The 27,439-nt window shown below is 46.5% G+C and overlaps 1 protein-coding gene across 1 annotated transcript in view; it reads left to right on the forward strand.

Moving 5' to 3' along the window:
* Positions 1 to 27,439, forward strand: part of LOC124155125 (ecdysone-induced protein 74EF-like) — a 124,436-nt gene that overhangs the window by 73,052 nt on the left and 23,945 nt on the right. Inside the window, exons 2-4 of the mRNA XM_046528858.1 lie at positions 1,598 to 2,059; positions 7,337 to 7,456; positions 8,270 to 8,524. Coding sequence (XP_046384814.1) covers positions 1,598 to 2,059; positions 7,337 to 7,456; positions 8,270 to 8,524 — 837 coding nt within the window. The remainder of the gene's footprint in view (positions 1 to 1,597; positions 2,060 to 7,336; positions 7,457 to 8,269; positions 8,525 to 27,439) is intronic.

Here is a 27,439-nt window from a genome sequence, read left to right on the forward strand (position 1 = left end):
CGATATTTTGCATTTTGGAAACATCATTACCTAGGCTTCTTAACATGTCAATTTTGAGATAGATTAATGATATCATATCGATAGAACTATGCATTAATATCTTCACCCTATCATTTGATCACAACACGTGACAAATGCATAGGCTCTGTAGTGATTTTGGACAATTTTTTGCAACCTTATCTTCAAATTGGAAAAAATCAACAATTCTCGCGAAGTTAATTTTATCCTGAATGGCGCCAAGCACTGTATAACAAAATAAAATAAAGAGTACTGCTATCTAATTGATGTCCTGTATTTATATTGTTTTTTTTAGGCGGTCTCACTCGGATTAGACCGAGAAAAGTCCCCTGTACCTCCGGCTGGGCGACGAAAAAGGCGATAAGGGGCGTGACCTCTGCTGGGGATGATCATCACTGTCCCTTTCATCTTTGTCGTGGGGGTGAGGCTCTCACTTTCGTCGCGATTGCACTGCGCGAGATATCGCCGCCCTTGACCTCTCGCAAAGTGCGACACAAGGGAGGTGGATTGTAAACACGACCACAAAGACTCGCTCGCTCCTTATCTCGTCTTCTCTTTCTTGGCCATTTCGAAGCCGTTCTATTCTCGCCTGCATTCCTCGCAACTTCCTCCTCGGCTATCAGCGAAAGCAGATTCGGCGAGAGAACAGCCGATGAGAACAGGAAGGTCTGCAAATAATGCTCTCCGCCCTCTGTGTCCCTCGCCATTGGTGCACGCAGGCGGAGGCACACGCATCACCCTCTCCGTTCCTCACATGCCCGCAAATTTCTTTCCCTTTTTATCTCTCCCCTCACTATAACGATAGTCATCATTCGCTGTTTTCAGAACTGTATTTATATACAGTTTTCATGGTAGAGGCTGAAGTTGTGAGACAAGAGGTGTTTTTTTAATCCTCAGTGATCGATCATGTAAACTTTGAAACTGATGAGCGTCTCCTTAATTATTTTCGAGAAGAATACATATGTCAAACGTAGTTGCTAAACGAACGGAGCATTAGAAAGATTTCTTTTACAATAATTCAATCTCACGGTTTCATGGGGCAGCCATTCAGTCTTTTGAGGTGTTCTCCGCCCCAACGTATTATTATTGTTGTCAGGGTTAATATTCGTTCAACGGGTCACCTTTTTCCCCCTTATGATGGCCCTGTGACGTTGAAGATACCTCTATCAGCCAAACATTTTAATATCTCTACCACCGTCGTTTCACTCGCTTCTTCAGTGAAAATTCATATTATGCTAAAAAAAGCAGAGTGGAAAACTCGAAATCGAGTATTTGAGCGGTAACATTTTCCATGATCTGCAATCTTTTTTGCGCTTGGGAAAAGCTCCCCTTGCCAATTAGTACTGAGGAATGGGTGAGGAATGCTTTAATCGAAATCGAAAAATTCTTTAATTCTCTCTTTTCAGATACCTTTAATGGTCATCTGTGAAATCCTCGAAGCGCATTACTAACTAAAAATAGATTTTTATGGCAAGTTGAAAATGGTTATTTCCATATGGCTGCTTCTATTCATTGTTCATAAGTGTAGTTGTGTGATTCCCTCTAATTTACCCTCTCTCTGTCTGTCTGGCCGTTGCAGTGGATACCACGGAGCTGCACCACCTCTCCAAGCAGAGGCACATCGAAGGCGTCGTGACCAGTGGCTCCGCGCTCTCGCCGACGGCCGAGGCTGGCAGCGGCGGCGGCGGCATGGGCCAGCTGCCGGGAGCCGCGGGGGGCAGCGGCAGCGGCGGTGGTGGCGTGGTGGTGACCGAGGTGGGCGCGGCGGACTCCCCTGGGAGCAAGGCGCTGCTGCACAACCTCCTGAGCCAGCAGCACCCGGCGGTCGGCGGGGGCGTGTACGGGCAGCCGCAGCGGCCGGTGGCGCCGCCCGTGGGTCACCACGGCATGCACGCGCACCACCACCAGCAGGCGGCACACCTCGCCCCCCACCACCATCACCACCACGGCATGCACCACCACCACCACCACTGCATGCACCACGGGCCTCACGTGACCATGGTGGGCCAACACCGGGGGACGTATGCAGCCTCCTCCACAGGTGCGCCTCCAATTCCATCGAATTCCAATCCATTTTCAAGTGCTTTCAAATGAGTCGTGGAACCCGGGTCGCAGTACAATGAGACTTACAAAGTGTCACTCTTCGTGGAATTCCCATGATGGAAAGGTTTCTCACAGTTTAGTCTGAAGTCATTAGTTATACTTTACAAATACAAAATCAAGTTCCACGTGGTATTTATTGACTTTGCACCGTCTTTACGATAACATTTTTCTCAAACGTATGTATATATGCATTTTACGGGGTTTCACATGAAGGCACGTTCACGTAATATTGTTTGTTAATCATGTTTGACTTCTTAAAAGTAAACTTTCATTAATGCCTTGTTAAACTTAAAGTTGAATTTTAAATTCTGGTCAAATGGATGTGCTTATTTCCGATTTGTTCAAATGGGACCCGATGTTGCCAGAATATTCAGAATAAATTGACGCTTGTAAATATGGCTACGCTTGGGAAGACCCTGAAACTGCGGCCCGTGTCAGAAATATCTGTCGATTTTGCTAGTTCCAATTTTCGTCCTTTGCCGTTGATCCACCTCGACATTGCGAGGTGGAAATCGGGATTAAGATTTGCAGTGACCACCACATATTGCATGCGATGTCAGGGTGGCAGCTGCCATTTTACTACCGCCATGAGTAGCTCCCACAAAGACAGCTCCAATGGATGTCATGAGTGGCCCACTGCTCCTTTGTCAACGGAGCCCTTCTTCCCTCTCGGCGCGGGCCGCCCTACCCTTTGCGTAAGGCATCCCCGCTCACCTTCGAAAAACCCCCGCCCTCTCCAGCCCTATCTCTCCAAACACAATTCTCTCCTGACAGGTGGCGCGTCGGTTGCGCTACCGTAGAGGTGAGAACAATGGAAGAATCGAATGCGGAGTATCGGTCGAATTGCCTTTGCATTCTCCGGAGAAATGTTGCTGATACGTTACTTGCTAATTTTTAAGTCATGAATGACGCGAGCTGGCTATACATATGATAAAGCTGTGGCATCTTCAAACATTAAAAAGCATGTAGTCTTGATAAATATATATTCTGGAAAGCGAAATACATTTACTCCTACATCATGGTGATTCCTCATACAAGAGTATGTGTGTATGTAAGGATCGCTATTTCTGTTGAGTTCTTCGTCCTACTAGCAATTTTTTGTAGAAGCTACTTACTTTTATTGCGTGAATTTGTCTTAACGAATTAGTTAATATGATATGTGGTGGCAAGAAAATACTATTGTGAGGATGGGGAAGGAGTTAAAGGGAATGTTGAAATGTTATGAAAGGATTTCGGTCGACGAGGGAGGGTGGATAGAGGTAATGAAGGGAGCAGCCGCTGTGGGTGACACGAAGGGGGGCTTTGAGGCGAAGCATCGAAGAGCACGAAAGAAAGCATCCCTTTGCAGCTAGGACATGTGGGAATTCTAATTAAATCAAACGTTACGTTAACTGATAGTTGACTGGTAATGAGTTATCTGGTTGATTCGGCATATTTAAATGTTGTTTGTTTGATCGTAGGAGAGACTGCGTCCTCTTTGATGCTCATATCATAATTCTATCACAGGAGAGGAAGACCAAACCTACATTAACATCAATATCAACTTGGAAGCTAAAGAGCAACGTGAGATAAATAATATTTTTCAAAACAGAATATTGAATCTGATGACTTTTTATTTTCAACGGAAATAAAAGGAAATTATTTACTTACATATTTCTATAATTCCGTGTTAAAGTCGAAATTGTTGCTCCAGGGCATTACTTAACCGAAATACGTTGCAATTTCCTGCCGCTATTCTCGTGTCCGTTATGTAAACTTCCTTTCCCGCTGAGAAACTAATCCTTTACACTCGAATGGTAAAAAGGGAAGCCACGAGGAAATCTTGTCTGGGGATTTCTCCAACGGGCTTTCCTCCAACGCTCTCTTTGCAACCCTTTCAATCCTTCTGCGTCTCCGCCGGCAACGCTCACATTCACTCGAGGCTCACCCTCGTTGCACTCAGCTTAAGGGATGTCTGGATACGGCATTTAAACGCCCACTATCACTACTCTTGGGGAAAGTGGCGCGGGCAAATTGGAAAGCTTGAGAGCTTCCCCTTTTCGAATTACTTGCGCGACATGATTCTTTGCGTCGCCTCTTCGTTGAATGTGGTGTTGCAGCTTACAATTTAGCTACTTATTTAAAGATATGAGATAAGATTATTAATAGATGAGATTATGATTATTCCAGGGTATCTAATTCAACAATTCATTTGTTTATTCTCATTAATCAAACTTAGTTTATAATGATAGCGATACGAAAAAAATCTGCTAACCTTGTGCTACATTTTTCTTCAATGAGAATTATTTATTTCTTTTCATATAAATTGCAATCTTTGGTAACCAAATTTATATCTCCAATTTACCTGGTGTTGTAAGTGTGGTAGGCATACATCATTTGGACTTGATGATTTCCAAGCACGATATGATTCAGCATGTAATGGTTAACTCTCATGAGATTGAGAGAGGGTGAAAGACATGAGCTAATTTCAATCACGCCCTAACATTATAAACGAAATTGGTGAATAAGAGAGGCGAGTAATTTTCATGAGTTTTTGATTCCCTGTGGCTTCTTCATTTTTGAGTGCGCTATAATTGTCGATACGCGGGTGATGATTAATGTTGTCCTTAAATTTTGCAAAATTTGTTCCATTTCTATCGTGGATAAATTTTACTCGCTTACCCTGACTCTATCCCGCTCACGAAAATTGTGAATTTTTCGTTGACTTTAGCCCAATTTTTTTCCGTTTGTTCGCTGGGCTTATTATCTTCTCTTTATGCTCTGTGTTTAGCGCAATATATTTTTTAAACTCAATGGAGTTATTCTATCAATTTTTGTATTGGATTTTTTGTATGTATGCATGTATGACCGACTACAGAAAATCGAGTTCATTAAGATCAAGTTATGTTTATTAGGTCTGAGTGGGATCGTTGGAGCATGAAAAAAAAACTAAATCAATTGAGTAATTTCTCATTGCCATTCTTACGGTTACCAATTACACTCCAGAGTACATTTTGCGCTACTTAAGTATCCTTCGATTGGAGAACAATTTATGATTGAGCCGGGCACCTCGTGTCGTCGGGGCGAACCCCTTCGCACCCTTTCCCGGCGCCATTGTATAGGTCAGTGCCCCTCCCAATATCCACTCTCTCTCTCGCCCGCCGCGCCGCCGTCTCCTGTTTTTATCGGGCGTCCCGACGCCACCCGACATCCTGGCGCTTCCTCTTTACCGCTCCGCAAACCTTTATATACGCGCCCGACCATCATTCGTTCCCCCCGGGAACCCCTCGTCCTCCCTCGGACTTGTTTTGACCATGGCTCCTTGCAGCATCCCCTGGGAAACGCCCCTCGCGCGCGGATGCAGCTGCCGCCATCGTCTCCTCTGGGTTGCGAGCTGCGTGTTTTCGCGTCACTCCCTCCCCCCGTTTTCGGCGACAACCACCCCTCAACCCTTCCCCCACCCCCACTCTCCGCTGTTATTCTCCAACCCTACGCCGGGAAGGACCCCGAAACCCTTTTCCATCTTATTTACCCATCAACGGAGTCCCGACCTTTTAGACTCCCAGATTTTTCCTGGCTTTGGTTTCGCGTTTAGAGTGAAGAAAACAACCCACTCACCCATCTCCGTTCATCTCATTCTCTCGGCCCCACAATTGTTTTCTCTTTGTCCTCCGAATGAAACATTCCCTATTTTGACTAGATGGAATGTAATTTTTAAATTGATCTGTGGAAATACCTTAAACTGGACGCGATATGATCAATTTCATTTAACTTCAAGTAGGTAATTATTACAGCTTATCCCGGATATTATTTACGAATATTCATAATGGAACACTGAATAACTTTAAGCATTCGCTATCAATTTCGAGAATTTTCTTGTCCAGTTGGGTATTCATGATGCAGATTTAACGGGTGAAATAAGCAATACCGCCTGAGGTTTTTAAGGCAGTTTAGGCGGTCTTTGGTCAATTGTGCTCTTGCTACAATCCTAAATTCAAGATGTCTAGTTTATTTTTAGTATTATGCTCACGAATTAGGAGATGGAGTTTTTGGGAGAGATCCAAATGAAGAACGCTCGGCGCTCCCCGCCAGTCTGACCAACTGAACACAGAGCGTTCTTTACCGCGACGAGCCTCAGTGCGGCAAATCAATCATGGGGACTCTGTTTGCGTCAGAATATGCAGCGTCGTCGCAACCATCCCGCAATAGTTGTTGCGAACAGCTGTGCCCTGCACATCCGGCGGCCGCTGACCTGCATTCCCCTCGCATGGACTACCCCCCCCCTTTTCGCACGCCTCCCCTTCAAAATATGCCCACGGGCTGATGAAAGGGTTGCGACGTCCGTCCGCTGGCGCAAGAGGACACATCGCAGCTGCATCCCTCATTCAGCCCCTCCGCAACACTCCCTCCCAAGGTTGCGCCGAAAAACATGTTTGTGGCGCTCTCTGTCCACCCTCATCCTGCACCCCTTCCGACGACAATGGAGAGGGAAAGGATTATTATTGTTATTGTTGCGTGGGTGGGTGTTGCAGCGAGCGACGCTCCGCCAGTCAACACTCGCTGCGTCATCTATTGCATCAAATGCACCCAGCTTGCATGACCTCCCCGCACCTGCCTATGCCATTGACACCCCTGCCCCTCCTATTATTCCACCTTTCTGCCTGCGGAACCTTTGGCGTGCTTTCTAGGGATATTTTGATCTCCGTCGGGAAGTGAGCGTCTCATGCTGCATTTGCGCACGCCCGGAAACTGAGGACATTTAAGTTTGCTCTCTCTTCTTGTCACTCAAATCTGTCGTGACAAGAGTGGCTTATTTTGTATTCATCCACTGCGAAATCTGTAAAGTTCTTTTTCAAAAGCGTGTGCTCGTCTCGATGGTTTTGGACTTTTTCAAAACATTTGAACTGAAGTGTAAGACCATTGGCAGTAGATAGCCTACGTTACTCGCTGTTTATTAGTGATTACAAAAATGGTACTTGGAAGAGTCTTTATCTATTGTGCCTCAAATGTTATTCTTCGAGCTATTCTTTGGGCGGCCCCAATGGCGGAGAGTTGAAGTTCTCGCCTTGTTCTAACCTTGTGGTCACTGTTCGTATCCCTCCTGAGTGGGTTTTACACCTTCAAGGGCTTGATAGGAAACTGCAAGAGACATATCATAGTCCTAACTTCGCTCTTAGAAAGGCATGCAATGCGTACTCTTTTCTCTCCTCCATTAATGCAATCATCTCGCCCACAGGATCGCTGCCGCCCAGCCCAGCGGACAGCGGTGTTTCTGACGTGGACAGCAGCAGCTCATCCGGCCACGCGAGCAATGACGAGCAGATCAGGGCAAGACTCAACGCACCTCCCACTCCAGGTCAGCGAAGCTAGGGCTTATGGCCATTGGGATCTCGCGAGGGTGCAACACCCGATGGATTACGTTGTCCGTGATACAAATGTCGATCTTCACTTCCTTCTCTCAATTATTCCTCCGTGTTTTTCATTGACACCTCATTTCCCGTAATATGAAGGAGAGAGATATTGCAACTATTCAGCATCTCTGTATATTGTCGTTCTCTCACTGAGTTAGTGAGAGCTTTGTATCTAATTACGTTTTACTCGTTGGCATGCTCCGCAGTTTAGCTGTTGAATAGCTCTAATTTTGCTTGCCCTTACGTCTCCTTTTCACTTCTTCTACACGGAGGAAGAACTCATCTGTGCCTGCTCCGTTTCCACTATTTTTAAGACTTGTATTGTATTTATTCCTATTTCCTCCTTCAAAGATATAGCTAGAGCATTAGTATGAAATTTAAACATTTTAGTTATTAGTCTTTCACTTAATCATTTTTATTTTGAAATAGTGCATTATTCTGTATCACCCTCCTAACGTAATCCATGTGTATATTTAGGTGTGACATTTACAAGGAGTTATAATAGTACCGCTAAGGGCATGGTATGGCATTTGCTTTTTTTTACATATTTTTTAAAGTAATGATGGCACATTCGTTGGAACTAAACATATACTCTGGTGTGTCGTTGTATTATCATGCTGTATTTGAGGTGTTTGCTTTCGAGTTGAGCATTGAAACTGGAGCTAATTCATTTTCCCGTGCTCGCCAATGGATTCTGCCTTGGGACGCCATTCTAAATCTTTGTTTGGTCTCGTCTCCGCCGCTGCCGTGGCCCACAGTCCCCCAGTCGAGGACGCCCGACAGCCCGGGTCTGCTGTCCATGCCGGCCGCCGCCCCCGCTGCACCCTCCTCCTCCCTGCCCTCGCCTTCCTCCGCACCCACCTCCTCCTCCTACTTCCCCCCGCACCTCCCCGCCCACCACCACCACCACCAGCAGCAGCAACAGCAACAACACCACCACCACGCACAAGGCGCCCTCTCCCGTCTGCACCACCACCAGCACTACAGCTCGGCCACGCCCGGAAGGACCTCTGGTGAGTGCATTCCCACTTGCTCTCTTACTTCAAGCCTCACTTCCAGTGTCCAGTATCACTGACACTAGAACACCTCAGTTTCTAGTGCCGGTAACCGATTAGTTTGTACTCAGGGTTCCTCGCTGTATCCACTCACAGGCAGAATACTTTCGATCAATCGCCAATATTTTGTACTCGATAATTTAGTTTTGAAGTATCTTGGTAACTCTGGAAAGGCGAGTACCGATTCCTTAGTAGCAATAGCAAATACTTGGACACGTCTCTAGTCCAAGATTTTCGATTCCTAAAGTATTGTAATTCTCGTTGGTTTTAAAATTCAATTCATGTTTCCCCTTTTGAACAGGAATAAAACGAGTGGAATTAGTGAATTAATCTTGAAGTGGGGAAATCGGGGAATAATATTGCCTTTAAAATATTTAAGACTTTTCTCATAATTAAACATATTATAAATTGGAATTCTGCGCATTGGAGCAAATTGATTTGATGATAGAAATGCGATGAATAACTGTATGTAATTGATGCCTTTCTTTTGGTAATATTGTCTCGGGGCGCACACGGGCAAGCATGCCCTATTGTTTCGAAATTCCTCAACTTTAAGCTGTAAGTCACCAAGTTTCGCGCGCATGAAACTTGTGTTGTTCTGGGTCTCGAGGTAAGTACTTCTTATGAAGATTTCATAGTAGAACCTTGTTTCTTCCATTCCTAAGTTTCATTCCAGCCACAAAGCCGGCGATTTCATTCAGATTTTCGTTTCAGGCTGAAGGTCGTTACCTTCATCTCTGTGTTTTATTGTTGGTGCACTTAAACGTCCCGTAGTCGTAGGTTGTTCTTTTTACTACAATTCCTATTACTCAGCTCTGATTTCCGAAAGTGTTGTGAGACATCCTGTAGAAGATTGAATAGATTATGTGTCCTTCATTCCTGTGTTCATTATTCGCCGTCAATGTTTACTTTGGAGCGGAAAGACTTTATCTGACGAGATAGTTATGAGAAAAAATTATGCAAAATAATAGTAGCTCATAAGGTGGGTTTGCGTGTTGGAGGAATTCGATCCAGCTGTCCTCTCCCTCCCGCGAATCAAAGGGAAGGGGATGAAAGTAGTCGAGTGCGTTGTTGGGGATCACGTCCTTTTAAAAGGGTTCTTTACCCTTACGTCCTGTATCGATCTCGCGAGGAGCTTTCCCCTTCCAATCCTCACCCCGCGCCCTCTCCTATATGCTCGCCCTTGCATGCGTGCATCGCACCCCAGCTATTACGCGCTTCAGCACTTACATATCAATACCTCCGCTGCCAGGGTGACTGTGGGGCGGCGTTCCTGGTGGCTTTCGGGAGTGGAACATCCCCGTCGTCGTATCCGGGGGGCCCTGGCATCCATCCCCTGTTGGAGCGGTGGCATTGAAAAATTGGGGGCGGGGAAGAGGCTCCCGTAATCCCTATCGCAATTCCATCCTATTTATTCACTCGCTGTGCATCCGTTTATTCCTTCCTCCCTCCCCATGCTCTTCGTCCCCAGCATCTCGCTGAGGGAGTTGTTTGGGCGGGCGGGGGGAAGAGGAGACGAGGGGAGGGGGGGGGTGGAGGCCCATAAATTCTCTCAAGGCCAAATGCCCAGACGCCGTGGGGGGAGGCGGGGAAAGGGTTGGCCGCTCCGAAAGCACTTTTTGTGGCACGAGAGGAAGGAAAGGTTGTGTCCGCTCGGATCCAACTCTCGATTCCCCTATCAATCCGTTCCAGCTGGAGTCGGCCTCCCTCTCTCTCGCATAGGTCTCTCTCTATTCCATTCCTTCCTTCCTTTTCCACTGTCCCCCCCCCCCCCCCCTCCCTTTCGTCATAGCCGTGAGGTCGTTACCGAGCCGCTCGCTGGTGGCGCGGCAGGTGTGGTGGGGATGGAGTCATTCCGCTTGGCCTCTCACGTGGCCAACAGCCTCTCCTCGGCATTTCCGTCTCCTTCCTTGTACTCAGCCTACCTCTGCATCGTCTTTAGGGAGAGAGGATTGCAAGGCTCTAATTGCATTCCCGTATTTATAGGGAGGAACTTCAAAATCGTGGATCCACCATTTTCTCCCGTGCAGTGAGAATTGAACATTTTAATGCCAGCAGTCACGCTACTTGTGAGGCAGTAACAAAAAGTCGGGGTATACATTGGTAATTAATAAAAAATAAATGTAAATTGTCCATATCGCCATGTTTGATTTCTTGCACTACCTGCCTCTAATAAGGGCAAGAGTTGAGTACTACGTCTCGGTAATCATACTATCACCGAAAGCCAGCTCCGTGGTTCCTATCTATGAGTGCAGTGCAGCCCTGCCATTACTTCCCTGTCTGTTTTTCTCTCTTACTTTCCGTCGCCCGGGCCTGACAGCCGGATGGTGTGTGCAATTTGCGTGTCACAAGCTGTTCGACTGTCAGCCGAAGAGAATAGTGGTCGTGATAGGATCGGGAGGAAGAGGAAAAGGGTTGCGCGCCCTCTCCAAGGCCAAGGAGAGGAAAGAAAAAAAAGAAGAACGAAACGCGAGCCCTCTCCCCCTCCCGCCCCTTCCTCCACGCCACCGCTTCTTCCCACTCCCTCCCAACGACTTTTATTTTTAAAGGCGAGTGAAAAGAGCCTCGTCGGGTTTCCTGTTCTTTCCGATACTTGCAGATTGCACACAGTGAACAACCAAGACCCCCAGAGCAAAAGTAGTATTCTTCGCCTTTGTTCACTTGATCATCACTCGTTCATTTCGATAGCCTTTTATAGTCACTCTGGCGAAACAAAATATGCATAAACCATGTAAAAACAATATCTATTACAAATTGTAAACAATTCTGGGTGATCGTCGTCAGTTGTTTTTACAAATTGTTTGGTTAAAGAATTGTCAGTGTCAGTATTAAGCGAATCAATTACCGACCTCTCGCGGACGGGGTAATTTATTGTTCAGTGTCTTCTCGGAATCCCAAGGCGTGGAAGATAGACGGAAATTCAGCCTTGCGCTCTTCACGAGAGGAAGGAAGTCCTTTTGTTTACACTGGCTTGGTTTTCCCATGAATAAATTAATGCCTGCCTCATCATTATGCTACGCCTCATGGTCGGCAACTAGGCTACCGATGAGCCCTCGTAGAGAAGTCCGGGGGGCGAGCGAGAGGGAATGTGGAGTGGGGTGGGGGCTCGTGGGAGGCGGTTGAGGGGACAGCAAGCAACCGGTTCGCGGCGGAAGGGAGATCCCATCGCCATGGAAACTGTGGTCGCCGGTTTGCGGGATGCGACGGTGCAGGATGGTCGTGGGTTTTAGAGCGATTCGGTCCGTCTCGGGTCTTTCCAGCTATTGGCGGCATTGCAATCGAAGGCGAATAGGTTTTGTCGCATGATGGCCGTTATAAAAAAGCATTTCATGTTCATTTAGAAATGGAGGTGGAGAAGGAACACTAGGCTGCAGTGGAGTCTCACATGTTGCGGTTCAAATCTGGCAGCTCGGGTGTGCACTTGAGCGCTCTACTGATTGGCAAAGAGCGGATGAAATAGTCGTGCACAGGAACGCGGATGCCTTTGAATTATTTCCATTGCCGTTTGTTGAGCCATATGGCATGCATAGTTGCAGTTCAGGCATGTGCGCGAGAGATTATCTATTTGTCCATATTGTCATCAGAGAGAGTGAGGGTTATTCAATGAATTGGTGAATTCCGAAAATGATAATTTAATTGCATGCCGATGACACCAAATCACTGGGAATTGATGTTGGCTGTGCATAATCTAGAATTGTCGCTCGTTTAAATCTCCGATCCCGCCTCATCTTGGTTACGTTAATGTCCTTGCCGTCGGAGTTTGTTTACTCCAATGAATGGTCAACTTTTACTTGCATGAACTGGTGTAAATGGTTGTGTCATAAAGGTAGGGATTTTTTAGTAAGATGGTTTGACACTGCATAGCCAAATTGAACCTTTTTGTCCGTTAAATGATTGTAGTAGTAAATTCGATTGTCTGATAAAATATTTTTGACTCATTTATGCGGTCTTCAGAGGAATTATAGCAGGTCATTTGAAGATTCGCAGATCATTCGGCCTCTGCGTTGGTTGGGAGGCGCCAGAAAAGGCAGGAAATATTACTACTATTTCCTGGTTACGTATGCGCAATCATTTTCATCGAAAACGTGGCGTTTGAGCTTCCTCCTCTCCGCCCTCGCACTTTTCCGCTCTCCCAGAGTTGATTCCCGATCGAAAAGAGAGGAGGACGGTGGAGGGGAATGGGAAAGAGATCGCTGGAATTCTCGAGGAGATAATAGGTTAATGGTTTTTATTCCGTCGTAGACGCGAGGGACGGTGGAAATAGGACGGAGATCTAACTGCTCTCTCTCTCTCTTTCTTTTAATCGTAGACATGCACACACAGAGAGAGGGTCAGAGAGGGTTTTATCGCCCCCTCCCTCCTCCCACACACTCCCCCCCCCAGGAAATTATCCTTCTCTCCCACCCCCCAACCCCCCTCCCCTAGCACCGTGATTGGCTTAGCGCTCCGATTGGTCGGCGTCCCGTGGAGTGGGCGTGTCCTTCACGAACGGGGTGAATCGCCTTGGCCAAGGTCTTTCGCCGGAAGTCTACGCCGTTGTTCAAATGACTTGCCGAGGGGAGAGGGGGGGAGGAAAAAAAGGGGTGCATTGGGGGAGGGATGAGGCGTAGCTGTTCGTGGAGGGATAGGTGGCGCGCACCGAGAAAGCCACGCCACTGGAGATCGCGCGCCCCTTATCAAACCCTCCATTGTGAGTGTGTGTGTGTCCTTTATCCCTTGGCCCGTCTCCCCTGTTCGTTGTTTGCAGAGCAATCGATATTCACGTGTCACCTCCTCTCCGAAGTTCAAATCTTGAAGGTGACATTTTCTCTGTATTCTTGGGAAGAAAAACGAATTCTGAGTGGGTTGATGTTGGATGGAGTGCGAAAACGAAAGGGTTGAATGAGACAAATGAGATGTAGACTATTGCGATGAGAGAAGATCATGTTTATACTTGACATTTTTACCAAAATTCCAAACTTAAAAACGTAACCCATGATCTGCAGCAAGATCTACACAACAAAAGATCCATCAGAATACTTTTCTGTTATAACTTACCAACAATCGTTTGGCTAAACGTCGATGGCTCTTCTACATAATGGCATTAGCGTAAAAGCGTGGGAAAAAAGTCGGTGTGTCCTTATATTGAAGTAAATTAAACATTTATCTATCTAAGTCTTATTAATACTTCTAGATAAACATTGAGTCAAGATAGATAGTCATTGTATGAAATGTTAATAATCGCTTGCTCAATAGGTGTATTTGGTTGGGTGGTTTCTGTTTTCCCATATTTCAAGGACGGAATTGTAATTTTTTCAAATGTGCCTTACTCTTTTTGCTCATTAAGAGAAACTAACTGTTGGTACCATTTGGGGCCCACCTTTTTCAGTGATACTTTCATGGTTTTCTCATTACCTAATACTCAGGTCGTTTTATCCGCAGGCCCTACCAAACACAGTCAGGGGCTGTGGCAAGTGGTCACATTGTCGGGTCGATCTGTTCAACTCGTGGCGAGTCAAATGATCTTCGTGGAGCGGACGTGGGTTTTCTTGATGCGCCAAATTCAATATCCTCACAGGTTCGCTTATCGCTTGAGTCTGTACCTGTAGCCGTTGTGCAGAGCATCCCGCCCTGCGACTGCACTTCGGATCCGGACGAAAGACGGCAACGCCGCGCGAAAACTATACCAGATTAGTTGATGCCTGGCGGAGTGCGCAACCGCCTCCTTCCCGCTCTCATCATTTTCACTTGCTCCTCCCTCTCCGAATGATCATCTCCCTTTTTGGAGCCTCACTTCTCTCCGTTTTCATTTCTTTATTCTCTTCTTTTCCACCGTCACTCCTCTTTTCATTGACATTTCTCTTCCGAAATAGTTCCCTAGTTCATCTAAACCTGGTGCATGTTTTTACGTATGCTTTTATAGGTTTTTTTTTTAAACTGAAGCCATTTGATTAAATAGATTTCTTCGGGGAATGTCGCTTTCTTTTCTTGCCCTTGGAAACTAAAATTCAAACACTGACGACCCGACTTGATGCGAGAGCAGCGTGTCGGTTGCGCGCCCGACAATTGGTGACCACTTGCATGTTCATAGAAAAAAACCTCTGGTGCTGCAAGTATGCTTCCATTTTTATTTTCGAAAATCATGGATCTGTCGACTTGATGGGCGAGAATGATTCTACGCTAACATCACTGCCGCTGCTGCTTCCCTACCGTTCATTTATCGCTTTCCTTTCTCCATTGCGCCCTTCAGTTCGGTCGAAACGTGGTTGCCCCTGAATGCGCCAACTCCAGGGAATGGAGGGGAATATGGTTGTGGCGAAGCACTTCTGACTGAGTTTAAGCACGGGACCTTAATTTGGCGAATACCCGAATTTGCGCAAATGGCAATTTCAGCTACCGCCGCTTCTTCAAAATAGACTCGCTCGTGAGTACGCGCCACGAAGAGGCTTTTTAACGGACTTCTTCCGCCGTGCATCTTTAACTGCTTGAGAAATGCCTTGGGCGGCACTTGCTTCCGCTGTGATCCCCTCCCATGCTTCCCATCTCTGCCGTTGTTGAGAGTGTCGCTTTCTCCATTCGCGTAGGTCAGTGAGGGAGGCTTGTTATTTCGGCCACGGGGTGGGTGGGCGCCCCTGTCAGCCACACGCTCGCTCTTATATTTTCGGGGGCGGTGGTGGAAGGGGCGGGGAAGATTGCGTGAGGCTGGGTTAGCATCGAAAGTAAAGCGCTCCAGATGCTTGTCCTTTTATGTTTGCTGGAATACTTTGTAGAACACCGCGGGGGCACTTGCGAGTGCTGTCGAGAGAGAGGGGATGGTTTGGAGCGGAGACCTTCCCTCACCCCTCTCGGATTTCTGCGATTTCGATTTAAGGCCAATCAATACGTCTCGTTTATGCAGGGTAATTGTCGCATCTCTGGTTGAATTGAATGCACCGTCGTTCTTATTTAACTTCGCTAATAATTGTGTGCACTCGAGTAGAATGCCAGATACAAACTTGGACGTCTGTATCATTGTTACAAATTTCTGGTATCCTGTCTTCAGTCTCTAATGAAGACATCTATGGCGTCTTCAATTTGTTGAAACAATAATAATGGATAGTAAATTTCGTCAATGGATAGTAAATTTCGTAACTGTACTCTCCTACAGATGACATTTGATTTTCGGGTTAATTTTAACTTTTCATTTTTGCCTGTCCTTTATTTCGTAAGATCTGGGAAATTATACTGGCAATGTGCCTTTTTCAAATATAGTCCAGTTTAATGTAGGCGTTTATTACAAGGACGCAATCTTCAGGAGCATCAACTCCTATGACCTCGGTTAATATCAACTTTCACCTAAAAATATACACACGAGGCCCACCTATGTGAATGCCTTGTTGTGTAACGTCACTGCTGAATTCTTGGAGTTCCCAATTTTCCTTGGCCAGGGTTTGAACTTGGGACTGGATGGGTGGTCGAGTGGCAGGGACGGAGAAATAGCGGCGTCAAGACGGCGGTGCGGAATAATACACAATACTTATCGACGACGGAGTCCGTTCCAAGAGCGTGTTTTTTATTTTGCCGAAGTTGAGTGGCCAGCCGCTTTCAGTTGATGTCTCTGTACTCTGGAAAGGGAAAATTGGATCAAATTGAGATTTTTCCAGAGAGAAAAAGGTGGCATTGTTTTCAATCAATAAATATACGCAAAATGGTAGGTTATCTGTAAAGTACTGGTAGACGTAGTATCAAGTTTTGTGCGTCTTTTGGGATATTACTTTTATTTTTTTTATTTTTTTTTTTTATTTTATCCCCAAACCACCGAATAAAGCTCATGTTGGCCATTTTACATCGGGGTATTCAACAAATTTAATAATTAAACGCACACGAACAACCATGCCCTGGACAGGGGAAACCTACCCAGGCGGGACTCGAACCCGCGACCTCTTGTTTGGCAGGCGAGGACGTTACCCCGCCGCCACCGAGGCCGGCAATTTTATCCCAGCGTTAAATTATCTTTAATGAAAGTCTTCGACATTTCCTCAGCATTGTAGCGTTACCGCGATGTCTAATAGCTTTAGATGGGCTTCATTGAAATAGAATATCTCAAACGACAGACTATTAGCTGAAATTCGTTCTTTCACTCTGTGGAAAGGGCAATAAATAAATAATAAAAAAGTAAGGTAACAGGAGGAAAAATATGCACTGCTCTACTGCACTTGCTTCACAGACTTCTCGGAAATGGAGAAAGGTTTTTTTTTGCATCGATGTCCCTCGTGCGGGGAACAAGAAGGTCTTGTTTCTTTTGGGAGAGGGTGGTTGGGGGTGGGAAGCGGCCAAGGGCGTGTGCGCCTCCTCCTCTGCTTTCTCTCTATCTCTCTCTTTCAATCCCCCCTCCCCCCTTTCACTCCCTTCCTTTTCTCTCCGCGCAAGGGATGGAACTTTTTTTTCCCTTTCTTTGAAAGGCACAAGGTTAAAAGGCCTTCCTTTCCCACCTCTCCCCTCCCCTCGTCCCGCTCATCTCTTCTCGCTTTTCATCGCTCCGCCGCCGCCGTCGGGAGCAGTTTCCCTCGCCAGGGAGGAAGTGCGAGGCGATGGGATTGAAGGAGAGAGAGAGAGAGAGAAGACGTGTCCATCGCTCTTCTTCTTTCGAAGGACTCTCGCTTCTCCAGTCGTAAGTGGTTGCTGGGAAATGGGAAAGAATGGAAGAAACATCGGTGATTTTTCAGGACGAGGGGGATGTTACGCAGCTCAAGTTGCGCTTGGGATATTTAAATGGACACTTACTGGGAGTATGTCACGAAATATTATGGCTGATAATAGTATTCAATAGTATAATACCTTTTGAACACGCATTGAGAGTTTCTGGGTGAGGCTACATGATGATAATAGTACCTGCTGTTGATTGAAATCTGTCCCTTTGTTACGTTTGCGGCTGATCTTGCCTCTGCAGCCAGAAATGCATGCATGAGGCTGTATGCACGCGAAGGCTCAGAGAATCTGTGGACTTGCGTGTATTCGGGCCTTACGATCCTCTGAGATTGGATGCTCATTTCTGGCAAGTGAAGGCAGTGAATTTGTCTCCATCCCTACCTCCGTATCGCTATTTACCGTTATGAAACTTAAATACTTTACTTAAATAGTTATTTTTTGCACTTTGCGATGCTTTCCGTGATTTCTTTCCTTTCTCTTCACTTTATTTACCTCACTCTCTCCATCCCCTCAATCTCTTTCGCACATCCGTCTCCTTTTCCGCGAAAGCATTTTCGCCAACTTTTTTTCATTTTTTTTTCCGCCCGCTCCCTCCTTCCCCCCACCCCATCCCGCCGCCTCCATCTTTTGAGCGTCGCTTCCTTCCTCCCCCTCCCCTCCTCTCTTCGTCCCTTACCACTCCCAACGCTTTTCCTCCAACCCTTCCCCCATCCTCCGTCGCTTGATTTAGAACTCTTGCGTCATGATGGGGGAAGTGACGTATTTTGACATTTACTTAAGATACCTCTCTTGTGTTTATTTATTCCTTCCCCACGAAATGTGTTTTTTTCTGTTTTCTCTCTTCTTCACTGAGTACACTCGCTAATATCACGGTTGTAATCGATGTGAGAAGCAGGCGTACTTTTTGAACTTACAGAAGAAGGATTCAGATATTTTGGTGAAGTTTAAAAGGGCTAGGATGCCTCGCGGTAAGGCTTCGTTTGCTCGTCCAGATCGAGCGAAGGTTAGGATTGAGCCCACGTAGTATTTTCAAAGCTCCTGGGTTGTGTTACATTATGAATAATGAAATAATTAGTACCTTTCCACGGATTCAAACCTATATTTCCGTTTTATTCAGCTAATATCTTCCGTCATTCATTTTTCTTTCCTCCACAAATGCCTGTAATTTATAAAATAAAAAAATAAAAGTGCTGAGGATACTGTCTGATTGGTGTTATCTATCTGAAAGCGCATCGTAATGTGACTTCCGGACCTTGCTGTCATCTTTGCGTTTCGTTTGAGTAAGGGCGGAAGGCCTTCCTCTTCCGACTCCTCCGTCTGATTTGCGTCCGTCTAATAATTCGATGCGCGAGAAGAAAGCAATTGGGAAGAAAGCATCTCTAAATTAATCTCTTCTCTGCTTTCAGCCTCCTCCTCTTTCGCCCTTTCTCTCCCATCCGCCCCTTTCCATCCAAATGCCCAACATCCACCCCCCGAGAACAACATCCACCCCCCGCAAATACTTCCGCCCCTCATCCCCTTAACCGAGCCCTCCCCTCCAACCACCCTTTCATTTTTACCGTTCCCTGCCAATTCCTCTTCGACATCCATGCGTCACTATTCATTCCCTCCTTCATCCATCTCGCGTTTCTTCACTGCGTGCGCGAGGGCACCGCGACCATCGCTCATATTATGTTATTTTCCCCTCGCGAATTACATTCCGTTCTCTATTGCTCGTCTTGTGCTACTGATGTTCCATGTCTACATTCTTATGCGAGTATATATTCTCAATGAATAGTTTTTTTTTTTTAACTGGAAAGCTGTTTTCATCGAAGGATGAGTACTCTCAGTAATGTATTCAAAACGTTTGGACTGAGAAATGAGTGATTTCTTTGCAGTTTTCACCCACTCCTACACTCAGTGCATCAATCTGTCGCTTTGATTGGTTAGAGATATGGTTTGAGTTTGAACCCCATATTTGAACTATGCCGCGGGCCTTTGAAATTCACGCATTGAAGGTCGGAGGGGGGGGGGAGGGGGTTGCTCCAAGACTGGGCCCTTTGGTGGAGCGGGCCTTGTGCCCCGAGCACTGTTGCGCGTGCGGCACTCCCGCGCTCTTCAGTCTACTCGTCCGTTGCATCGCGGGGTAGATGGTGTGGAAGTGGCGGCGGATATTCGCGCTCCCTCGCTCTTGATTCTTTCTCCCTGAAGATCAAGCGAAGATCCTGCGTGGGGTCACGCAGGCGTCGCACACGCTTGCAGGGAGTGCGCGGCGCAAATGCAAAAAAAGGACCCCACCCGGGCGTCACTTGAAAACCATTTGAACGCCATCCCGAGAGAGATCCAAGCATGTGACGACATTGCTCTCCCGATATTGAGTCGCGTGTTGGAAGCGCAGCAGCTCACTCGCACGAGAGAATTTGGGGATGGTACGTTATAGCCCGTGGTCGGAAAACCCTTTGCTCAGCCCTTTGCTCTCAACCGCTTCCATCCGTTCTTATTATCTTCCTTGTGGGTGTGATCCAGGGTCGTATTCTTCCTATTGTTTTCTGCTGCATCCCAAATTATCGCCGCATGTCGTTAAAGTGGTGGATCTGACAGGACTGGCCATATCTGATACGGATTCCGCCTCAAGGTCAAGCATTGGCATTTTTTCATTTATGGCGTTTTAATCATTTTACTGACTGCACTCATATCCGGAGATCATTTATCACGATAAATCCAAACACATCTTATCGGGTCTTTTATACTTAATAAACAAATCTCGGTCATTGATACGCTTCAAATGTCTCGTATTCAAGATCAAATCGCATGTATTGTGATTATTTCGCGGAGCGGCAATGGTTACCGATGTTTGTCAAATGGTAGTAGTGTTGGTAAAAGTACCGCACTTCTGCTCAGTCGTCGGGTGTATTTGAATGAGCAAGTGCCGGCGATGAACTGTGGGCATATGTCGCCATTGCGCTTCCGTGCTCATCTCCTCCGACGGCAGAGCTCTTTTTCGAAGCGACGGGCTCAGCGTGTCCTCGCCGCGGACCACGGCCATTGGCAGCACCGAACACCCCGTCGATGTCCTCCACCACGCCTCGCTCATTCGTCTGCAAGGACTTCCTCCCCCTTACTTTAATTTATCGTGCGCAAAATTATTCAATATTTATTTCTGTTTTAAAAGTTGAATTTATTGAAAGGGCTATGATTGGAAAAAAATAATAACTGTGAAAAAGAGGATATAGGTAGGTTAACAAATAGGTTCATCTAAACCTGGACTCCAGAGTCCAGGTTTTGATGATTTTAGATGACTCCAGATAAATTGAACGACATAGGAATATATTTCTTCATCTAGATAAGGTGCAAGTTCCTTTTATGTCATATCTTGCATCGATTTGAAATCTATTTTCACTCTCATCATCGTGGCGAGAGTAAATACATGCTGGCCTTTTACGCGCAACTTATGGTGCAAAATCATTGGCGAAGATCGTCTTGGCCTCTCGACTTTCTTTTCTGCCAGTTTTCAATTTTTCAATTTCACAAGTGATATACTCCTTCGTGTAAGGCTGCACATTTCTCTTTAATCGAGTAGTATTCGTATAACTATTATTGGTACTACTTATCTAGCGTGAGCTGGAATGTGGGAAACACGATCATTTAAACATATTCTGCGGAGATTCGCTCTCACCCTTTGAACTGCGCGCATAATCCTACATCCCGCGCCTACGTCCTTCCCCTTCATTTATTCCTCTCTTCATCCTCCTTCTCTTTCCACCCTCGCCACAATTGACCCTCCGCTCTCTCCCACCCCCCCTAGCCGCTCTCTTTTACACCCCACCCCCTTATGCCCTGACCACCGCCACACACGCCACGGCTCCTGTCCTCACGCACACGCGTGCGCACCCGCCTTTCCCCTCGTGCGCGGCTGCTGCTACGTTTCCCAACCACCTTTCCATCTCGCTCCCGCACCCTTTCATTCCACCGCACCACGCATCTCTCTCTCTCTCTCTCTCTCTCTCTCTCTCTCTCTCTCCCGAATGCCTTCCCACCCTCAATTCCCTCGTGCTCTCTCTCCCCACAAAACGAATCGATCGATCCCTCGCTTTCCCCTCAATGCCCATTCGATGCTCTCTCTCGTTTCCCCCTGCTTTCTCCACTTTCAGTTTGGTATATTGTTCGAATAAGCAACCGTTGTATGGGCGCTAAAAAAAAAACTAGCTACCACTGCCTCCCGTCCTATTTTAAGGAGCCATTTTGGGCAACTCTAAAGAACTAATGGGCGATAAGCGTCTGTTTACCTATTATAACCAATTCATTGGAGTAAAGTTGTTGTCGCGCTAGTGTGCTCACGAATTTCGTTCCCGAGTGTCGTCAGAAATCATTTTCCTATGTGTACACTATCACGGATTTGAATGCAATCGACCGAAGTTATCACCGTTATAAAGTCGGCCGGTAATGCTTTCTCTGGTTTGAAATCTCGTTAGAGGCGTTAAACGTGACATGTTTTTACAACACACTCTTCGCCTTTTGCTGCCATTACGGTAAAATTCACGGCGTGGTTGGAAGTGGGGAAGCAGTGCAACGCCAAGTTTCTTACACACGTAAACGTCTAAGAAGCGCCATGAGCGATAACGGTTACAAAAAGAGAATAGGGAGAGGGAGTCGCGGATGCGAGGGAGTTGGAGGGGGGGGAGGAGGGCGGGGGGCTGCCCTCGCTAACTTACCTTCCACAACGTCTTTTCTCCTGACACTCCAAGAACAAGAAGCCAGTGACTCCCCTCTCCTCCTCCCCCTCCGCCTTTCATCCTCCCCTCACCTATTCCTTCTACTTCCACCTTATTCCTTCTACTGTTCTTAATTTTGTGCAATATTCCCGTGCTCCCTTTCTTTCTTTGAATCCGCGCCCTAGGCTCACCCTAACTTTAAATAAGGCCGCCTTCCTCTTCCTTCTCCGCCTCTCATGCGCTAACTTTCCTCCCTGCCCTTCCTTTTATTTCTCAGTGGCCTCCCTCCCTCGAAGCAGTCCTCGGAGTGCTGAAATAGCTGCGAATGATTTCATTCTGGCGATTTTTCGACCCCTCTCGCCAACCTCCTTCCACTTCTTCCCACTCTGCGCCTCGAAATGTCTCTCGCCTTTCTTATTTTCTCTGGATTTTCTTTCCTGCTTTATTTTGCGCCGCCTTGCCCCCGTGGTTGCGAAATCTGTGCTTCTCCTGCAGATCGCCAGGGCTTGGTAGGGCCCAGTGGGGCCTGCATTGGCGTGAGGATGGATATACAGGCATTCATCAAGCCTGAGGTTAGGTCAGCACGAATGTAACTTTTTTTAGGCGGTTGTTATCCAGTCCCAATATTAAGTTTGGATACCATAAATAATGCGCTGAAGGTATTTCCATGTATCCTTGTCATTCTACGAATCCTACTTTGTCACAATCTTTCATTATTTTTTCCTTTACTCTGAGATTTTTAATTCTTTCGCCAAATTTACGTTCCCTGCCTCTTATACTATCATTTCGCGTCTCATCTTTGCAGCAACTTTTTTACTTTTATCTCGCAATAAGCTTTCGTTCGCAAGGGCGTTCGAGGAATGTTTGTCGTCAGCATTACGAATACTTATTCATTCGAGACGCACTTATTTCGTTCCCCTGCCCGTTTTGTAGCTCCTTCGTTGAGTTTGACATCAATTTCATCTCTGACTCCTCTTCCGTGATTTGTCCCTTCATATTTTTCCGAGGATACATATGAAATATTTTCGTTTTCAATGTATAATTTGTGAAGATGGAAGAAAGGAATAAGTGCTAGATATGAAATGTCTTGGAAATGGCGAAATACGGAGCCGCCTTGCAAAGCAGCGACGTCATTCGGCTTCGTCCTTCCCGGCCGAGCAGTTTCTTTTATATTTCAGGCGCTAAAATTCATCGATTGGTTCTAAAAATTGCGTCCGTATCAAAAGTCAGAGCGCATTAGGAATGAGATGCAAAAAGAAATAGGAGGTCGCTATTAAATTGACGAGGGAGGGACACGTTATTCGATTGCACACGCTCTCGCTTGCATATGCGTGCGAGTGCGATGCTATAGTGGGTGGGGAGGGAGCGTCATATCGGCGGGCACCCCCCCCTCCCATCCCCCCCTCCCTCCTACTCCGCTCCTGCCCTGGTTCAACGACACACTGACTTTCCCGTCTCGTCCTGAAGGTCAGGCGCAAACAAGTGAACTGAAGTGCGAGACGGCGCACTGCACTCTCCCCTCCCCTCCCTTCTCCCCCCCTCCCTCCACCCCCCTCCCCTTCTCCCTCGTCTCATTTTTATTGCCACTTCCCCCCCTCTCTCCCTCCACACTCTCTCTCTCTCTCTCGGCTCTTCTTCTTTCCTCTTTCGCGAGGTTTTCATCCTCTTATATTTATCTCTTCTCTTCTCACTTTTCATATTCTCAGCACTTCCTCTCCACCCCTGTTTCCGATTGCCATTCGTTTACATTTTGAGGGTAAATAAAATTTGCTATCGGGATTTTGCCGTTTTTGGCTCATTCTATCGCCCTCTTTCCACGATCTAGTTTCGCCATTTTATGTGTATCCCTTTTCTATGTATGTACTTCGTTATATTTTTAATCGTGGAGTTTTATCGAGGACTCCCTTCTTCGCATATTTATTTCTATATAATGTCCAAGTACTGTGCATGAGCTAATGTTAAGGTTCTTGAGAAAACAGAGAAATTTGTACAACTCTATTTCCATCTCCAAAAAAGCTTGCGGGCTCTTTTATTTAGATTTTGCGCAGCGGATATATTTTAAGAGACGTGAGCCTCAGAATAAATTTTATTCTTGACTGTTCAGTTTCTTGTTTCCTGTGAAGACGCCCTGGCACATGGCCATGCCATGAAAGAGCCAGCGTCCCGCTCTTCAAAACTGCGGGCTTCGAATCCATTAATGGGTTGCGGTGAGTATGCTGGGCATCCTTACTCTCCGGTCTTTTTGCTGTAAAGGATTTCGCTATCGCAATGAAATACTATGGATTCAATTAATTTTTAAACCATTAATCGTTTCTCGGATTTAGAAACCGTCCGAAGACTTCTCTATGTTTCTTCACTCCAAGCAAGGTGAATAGCCAGTGCGTAATTATTTTTTTTCAATTATTCTCTTGAGTGGATTCTCTTATGAAGCATTTTTTCTTAATTCAAATCAAGACTCAATTCCTTTCGTTTGATGTTTTGGCGAAGTGTTTGGTGCATCGATTCTGGTCGGCACTCTTCGTGTCCCTCCGTCTCTTCCTTGCCACCGTTTTGCTTTCTGCTCTCCACCCGTTGCTTGTGCCCTCCTCAGCGTTCGTTCGTTTCAGTTGCAAGTGAGAATCTCAAACCCTGATCACCGCCTTATCGTCTCTCTTGATAGCCTCGAGCTTGTACTCTGTGGCTAATGGGCTATGAGTTGAGTATACAATTATAGTTGAGGAAAAATGAGGCGAAAGAGTTAATTGAGGGAAACTGGTGGTAATTGGGCTACTTATTTGCCATAAGTTTGACTCTGTAACTACTTTTTTTATCATTTTCCATTATCCCTGGGTAAGCGAGTACTTGTCTTCTTGCCACAGTATTTTTGTTATGGTAATCATGCGACTGCTGTGATAGTCCACCCACAAATAGATCTTTGCAATCATACTATGTATCTACAGCGACGAGAGCACAAGATTTTAGCAATTGTGAAGTTCATTTTGCTTCGTGAACGATTTCCGAGCCAATGTGATCAGAATGTGTGGGGGTCTCACACATCGAAATTACTGCAGTGCACTTGTTTACTAGAGAGGTTGATAGATCAGAACAGCACACGTCATACGTTGTCTTCTACCCCTGCAAGGATGCACTAAGAAACCTAGCCTTCCCTCCCACCCTTCTTCTCTGCCTGGTGGGTGGGGCTCGCGCTCGCCCTTCTCTGGCTAATCAAGAGAGTTGGTGATAAATTCTGGATCAGAGTAATGTTGCCGTATTTCCACGGATAGTCGCGTTCCCGCGCCGGAGAGTGGAAACCCCTTTTTCCGTTGCTCGGCGGCGGCTAGCCTTCCGGGGTGGGCGTTCGTCACTTCCGCCGCTGCGCAGTTGCGTAAAAATGCGGTAAGTGATCCTCATTTGTCCCTTAATTACTTGTCTTTCTACTCTCCCGCCCGCGTCCTCCGCGCGACGATACCAGGATGCGTATGAAAAAGTAAATTATATGCCGTGGGGAAAGAGATTGCTTCCCCCCCCCCCCCAGACGTTGAACGATAAAGTTGGTCGCGCCGAGGGGCAAGTCCCGTGGCCCAGCCCCGTGTCCCATAATTCCCGTTCCTCTCTCAGTCCACTCCATGTAATACCGTCCGAATCCACCGATAAATGATCACTCACCTTATATTTTCACCAAGCAATAAATCAGTTGGAGTCGACGAGCAATAAGTTTCCAGCGACGAATTCTTTGCCGTCTTACAAGTCTTACAAGTTGGGTGGTCCGGTTTTAAAACTATTAGACTATAACACGACGCTTTCGTATGGAATTACGGCATTTTGAGCATAATTGTAACCCATTTCAAGTATGTTCGTAATTACATTCATGGGATATTACCTTTCGAATGAGTCAATAGATGCTCATTGTCTTGGTTTGCCTCTCAACGACATATTATTGCGGTGGAATCTCGGGAAAGAACTTTCTAGTCCATCTGTTGAAGACGTCTACCTGAATTCTACTTTATCATGAAAATATATTTTTTATGTAGAATCATTTGCATTTGAAGAAATCAAAGTAACGTTCTCACTGACTTTCGCAAGGATATTCGCTTTGATGTTCATCCAAGAGTGTCTGTTCCGGTGATTTATCTTACGCTCAGCCGTCCTCCCTCTCCTCCCCCTGCGATTGCTGCGTGAAGATCGAACCGAGAGTCCGATAAAAGTTGTCGTCGAACGGAATGAAGAGGAGCGTGGTGGAGAGGGTCCGCCCTTCCACCACGCTCAATCAATGCTCTCCCTCCCGCCTTCCACGGCCCTCGCCATCGCCGTGGTTCCTCCTCGCCAAGGTCATCCCCAAGTCCGGGGTTCAAGACCCCCCCTCGGCACCCCCTCTCAATCGATTGGCGTGCCGTCTGGCGCGGCAGCCTCGCCCACTCGCCTCGCCGCACTCCTGTTCGTTTATCATCTCAAACGTTCATTATTCCGTTAGACTCTTGTTTCTTAGTTTATGAGGGGCAGGCGAAAAAGTCTGAACGAAATGAGTGCAATAATCGACATATTTGCTCTTTTAGTGGAGACAGCAGAAATACTATTTCTTTTTCCCTCGAGATGTATTTTTTTGGCTGCACGGGAAGGAAACGTGGAGTGTATATTTTGATTCAGGTTGTCGTCCCATTTTTCCTTCTCACCCGTGCCAACATTTCACCACTCGCCTCTCTCGACTTTTCTCCATCTCCTCCGTCCATTTACTCACTCTTCGACAAAGACTCGCGCACGGCATTACCAGCTCCAATGCTGACGGCACAGTCTACCCAAGATGGGGGGAGATATTTTTATGAGCCATTATTTCACGGACCTCTGTCACTCACGGTTGAAAATTATCTAGAGAGGAGGACGAGATGGCGGGAGAGGGCGACCGAACGGCATTCTGGGCCGCTGACAACGCCGAACCTCGTCAGAGCCAATAAATAGGGATTTCTTTTGCGAGGCGATATTCGCTCTTCCGGTCCCCGACCGTTGCTATTGAGTTGCTATGTTTCGCTACGTGAATCCATTTCCCAGCCATCTCAACGCTCGCTCGGCTATGCAACTGCTTTCTGTTTAATTCGAGAGTTTGAATTCCGCCGTGGAAAATCCATTCAATGAGTCAGTCACACGCAAATCCATTTCTTCAGTGCAATTATGCCATCGCTTCCCTCTCCTCCCTCTATCTCTCTTCGGCCTACAGAACTTCCCGTGATTATGGCGGGAGTGCATTCGGGACGAGCAGTGAGCATGAGCATTTTTCGGAGGTTTCTTGACGGGAGGGAGGGAAATGAAGGATTAGCAGTCGGTGGCTGATGGGATTGCACCAAACGGCATCAACCCCCACCACCCCATATCCCTTTCCCCCCCTCACCCCATCTATTTCTCTCTATTAACATCGCACTCTCAACTTTACATGCTCACCAATCAAAGGTCCTATTCCTTCATTATTCATTCATTATTTCTTCATTCGTGTCCGCCAGAAACGCTCTCCGTATACTTCTTTATGGACTACATTTTAGACGATGAA

The sequence above is a fragment of the Ischnura elegans genome, chromosome 1 (genome assembly GCF_921293095.1).
Source record: "Ischnura elegans chromosome 1, ioIscEleg1.1, whole genome shotgun sequence".
Taxonomy (NCBI): Eukaryota; Metazoa; Arthropoda; class Insecta; order Odonata; family Coenagrionidae; genus Ischnura; species Ischnura elegans.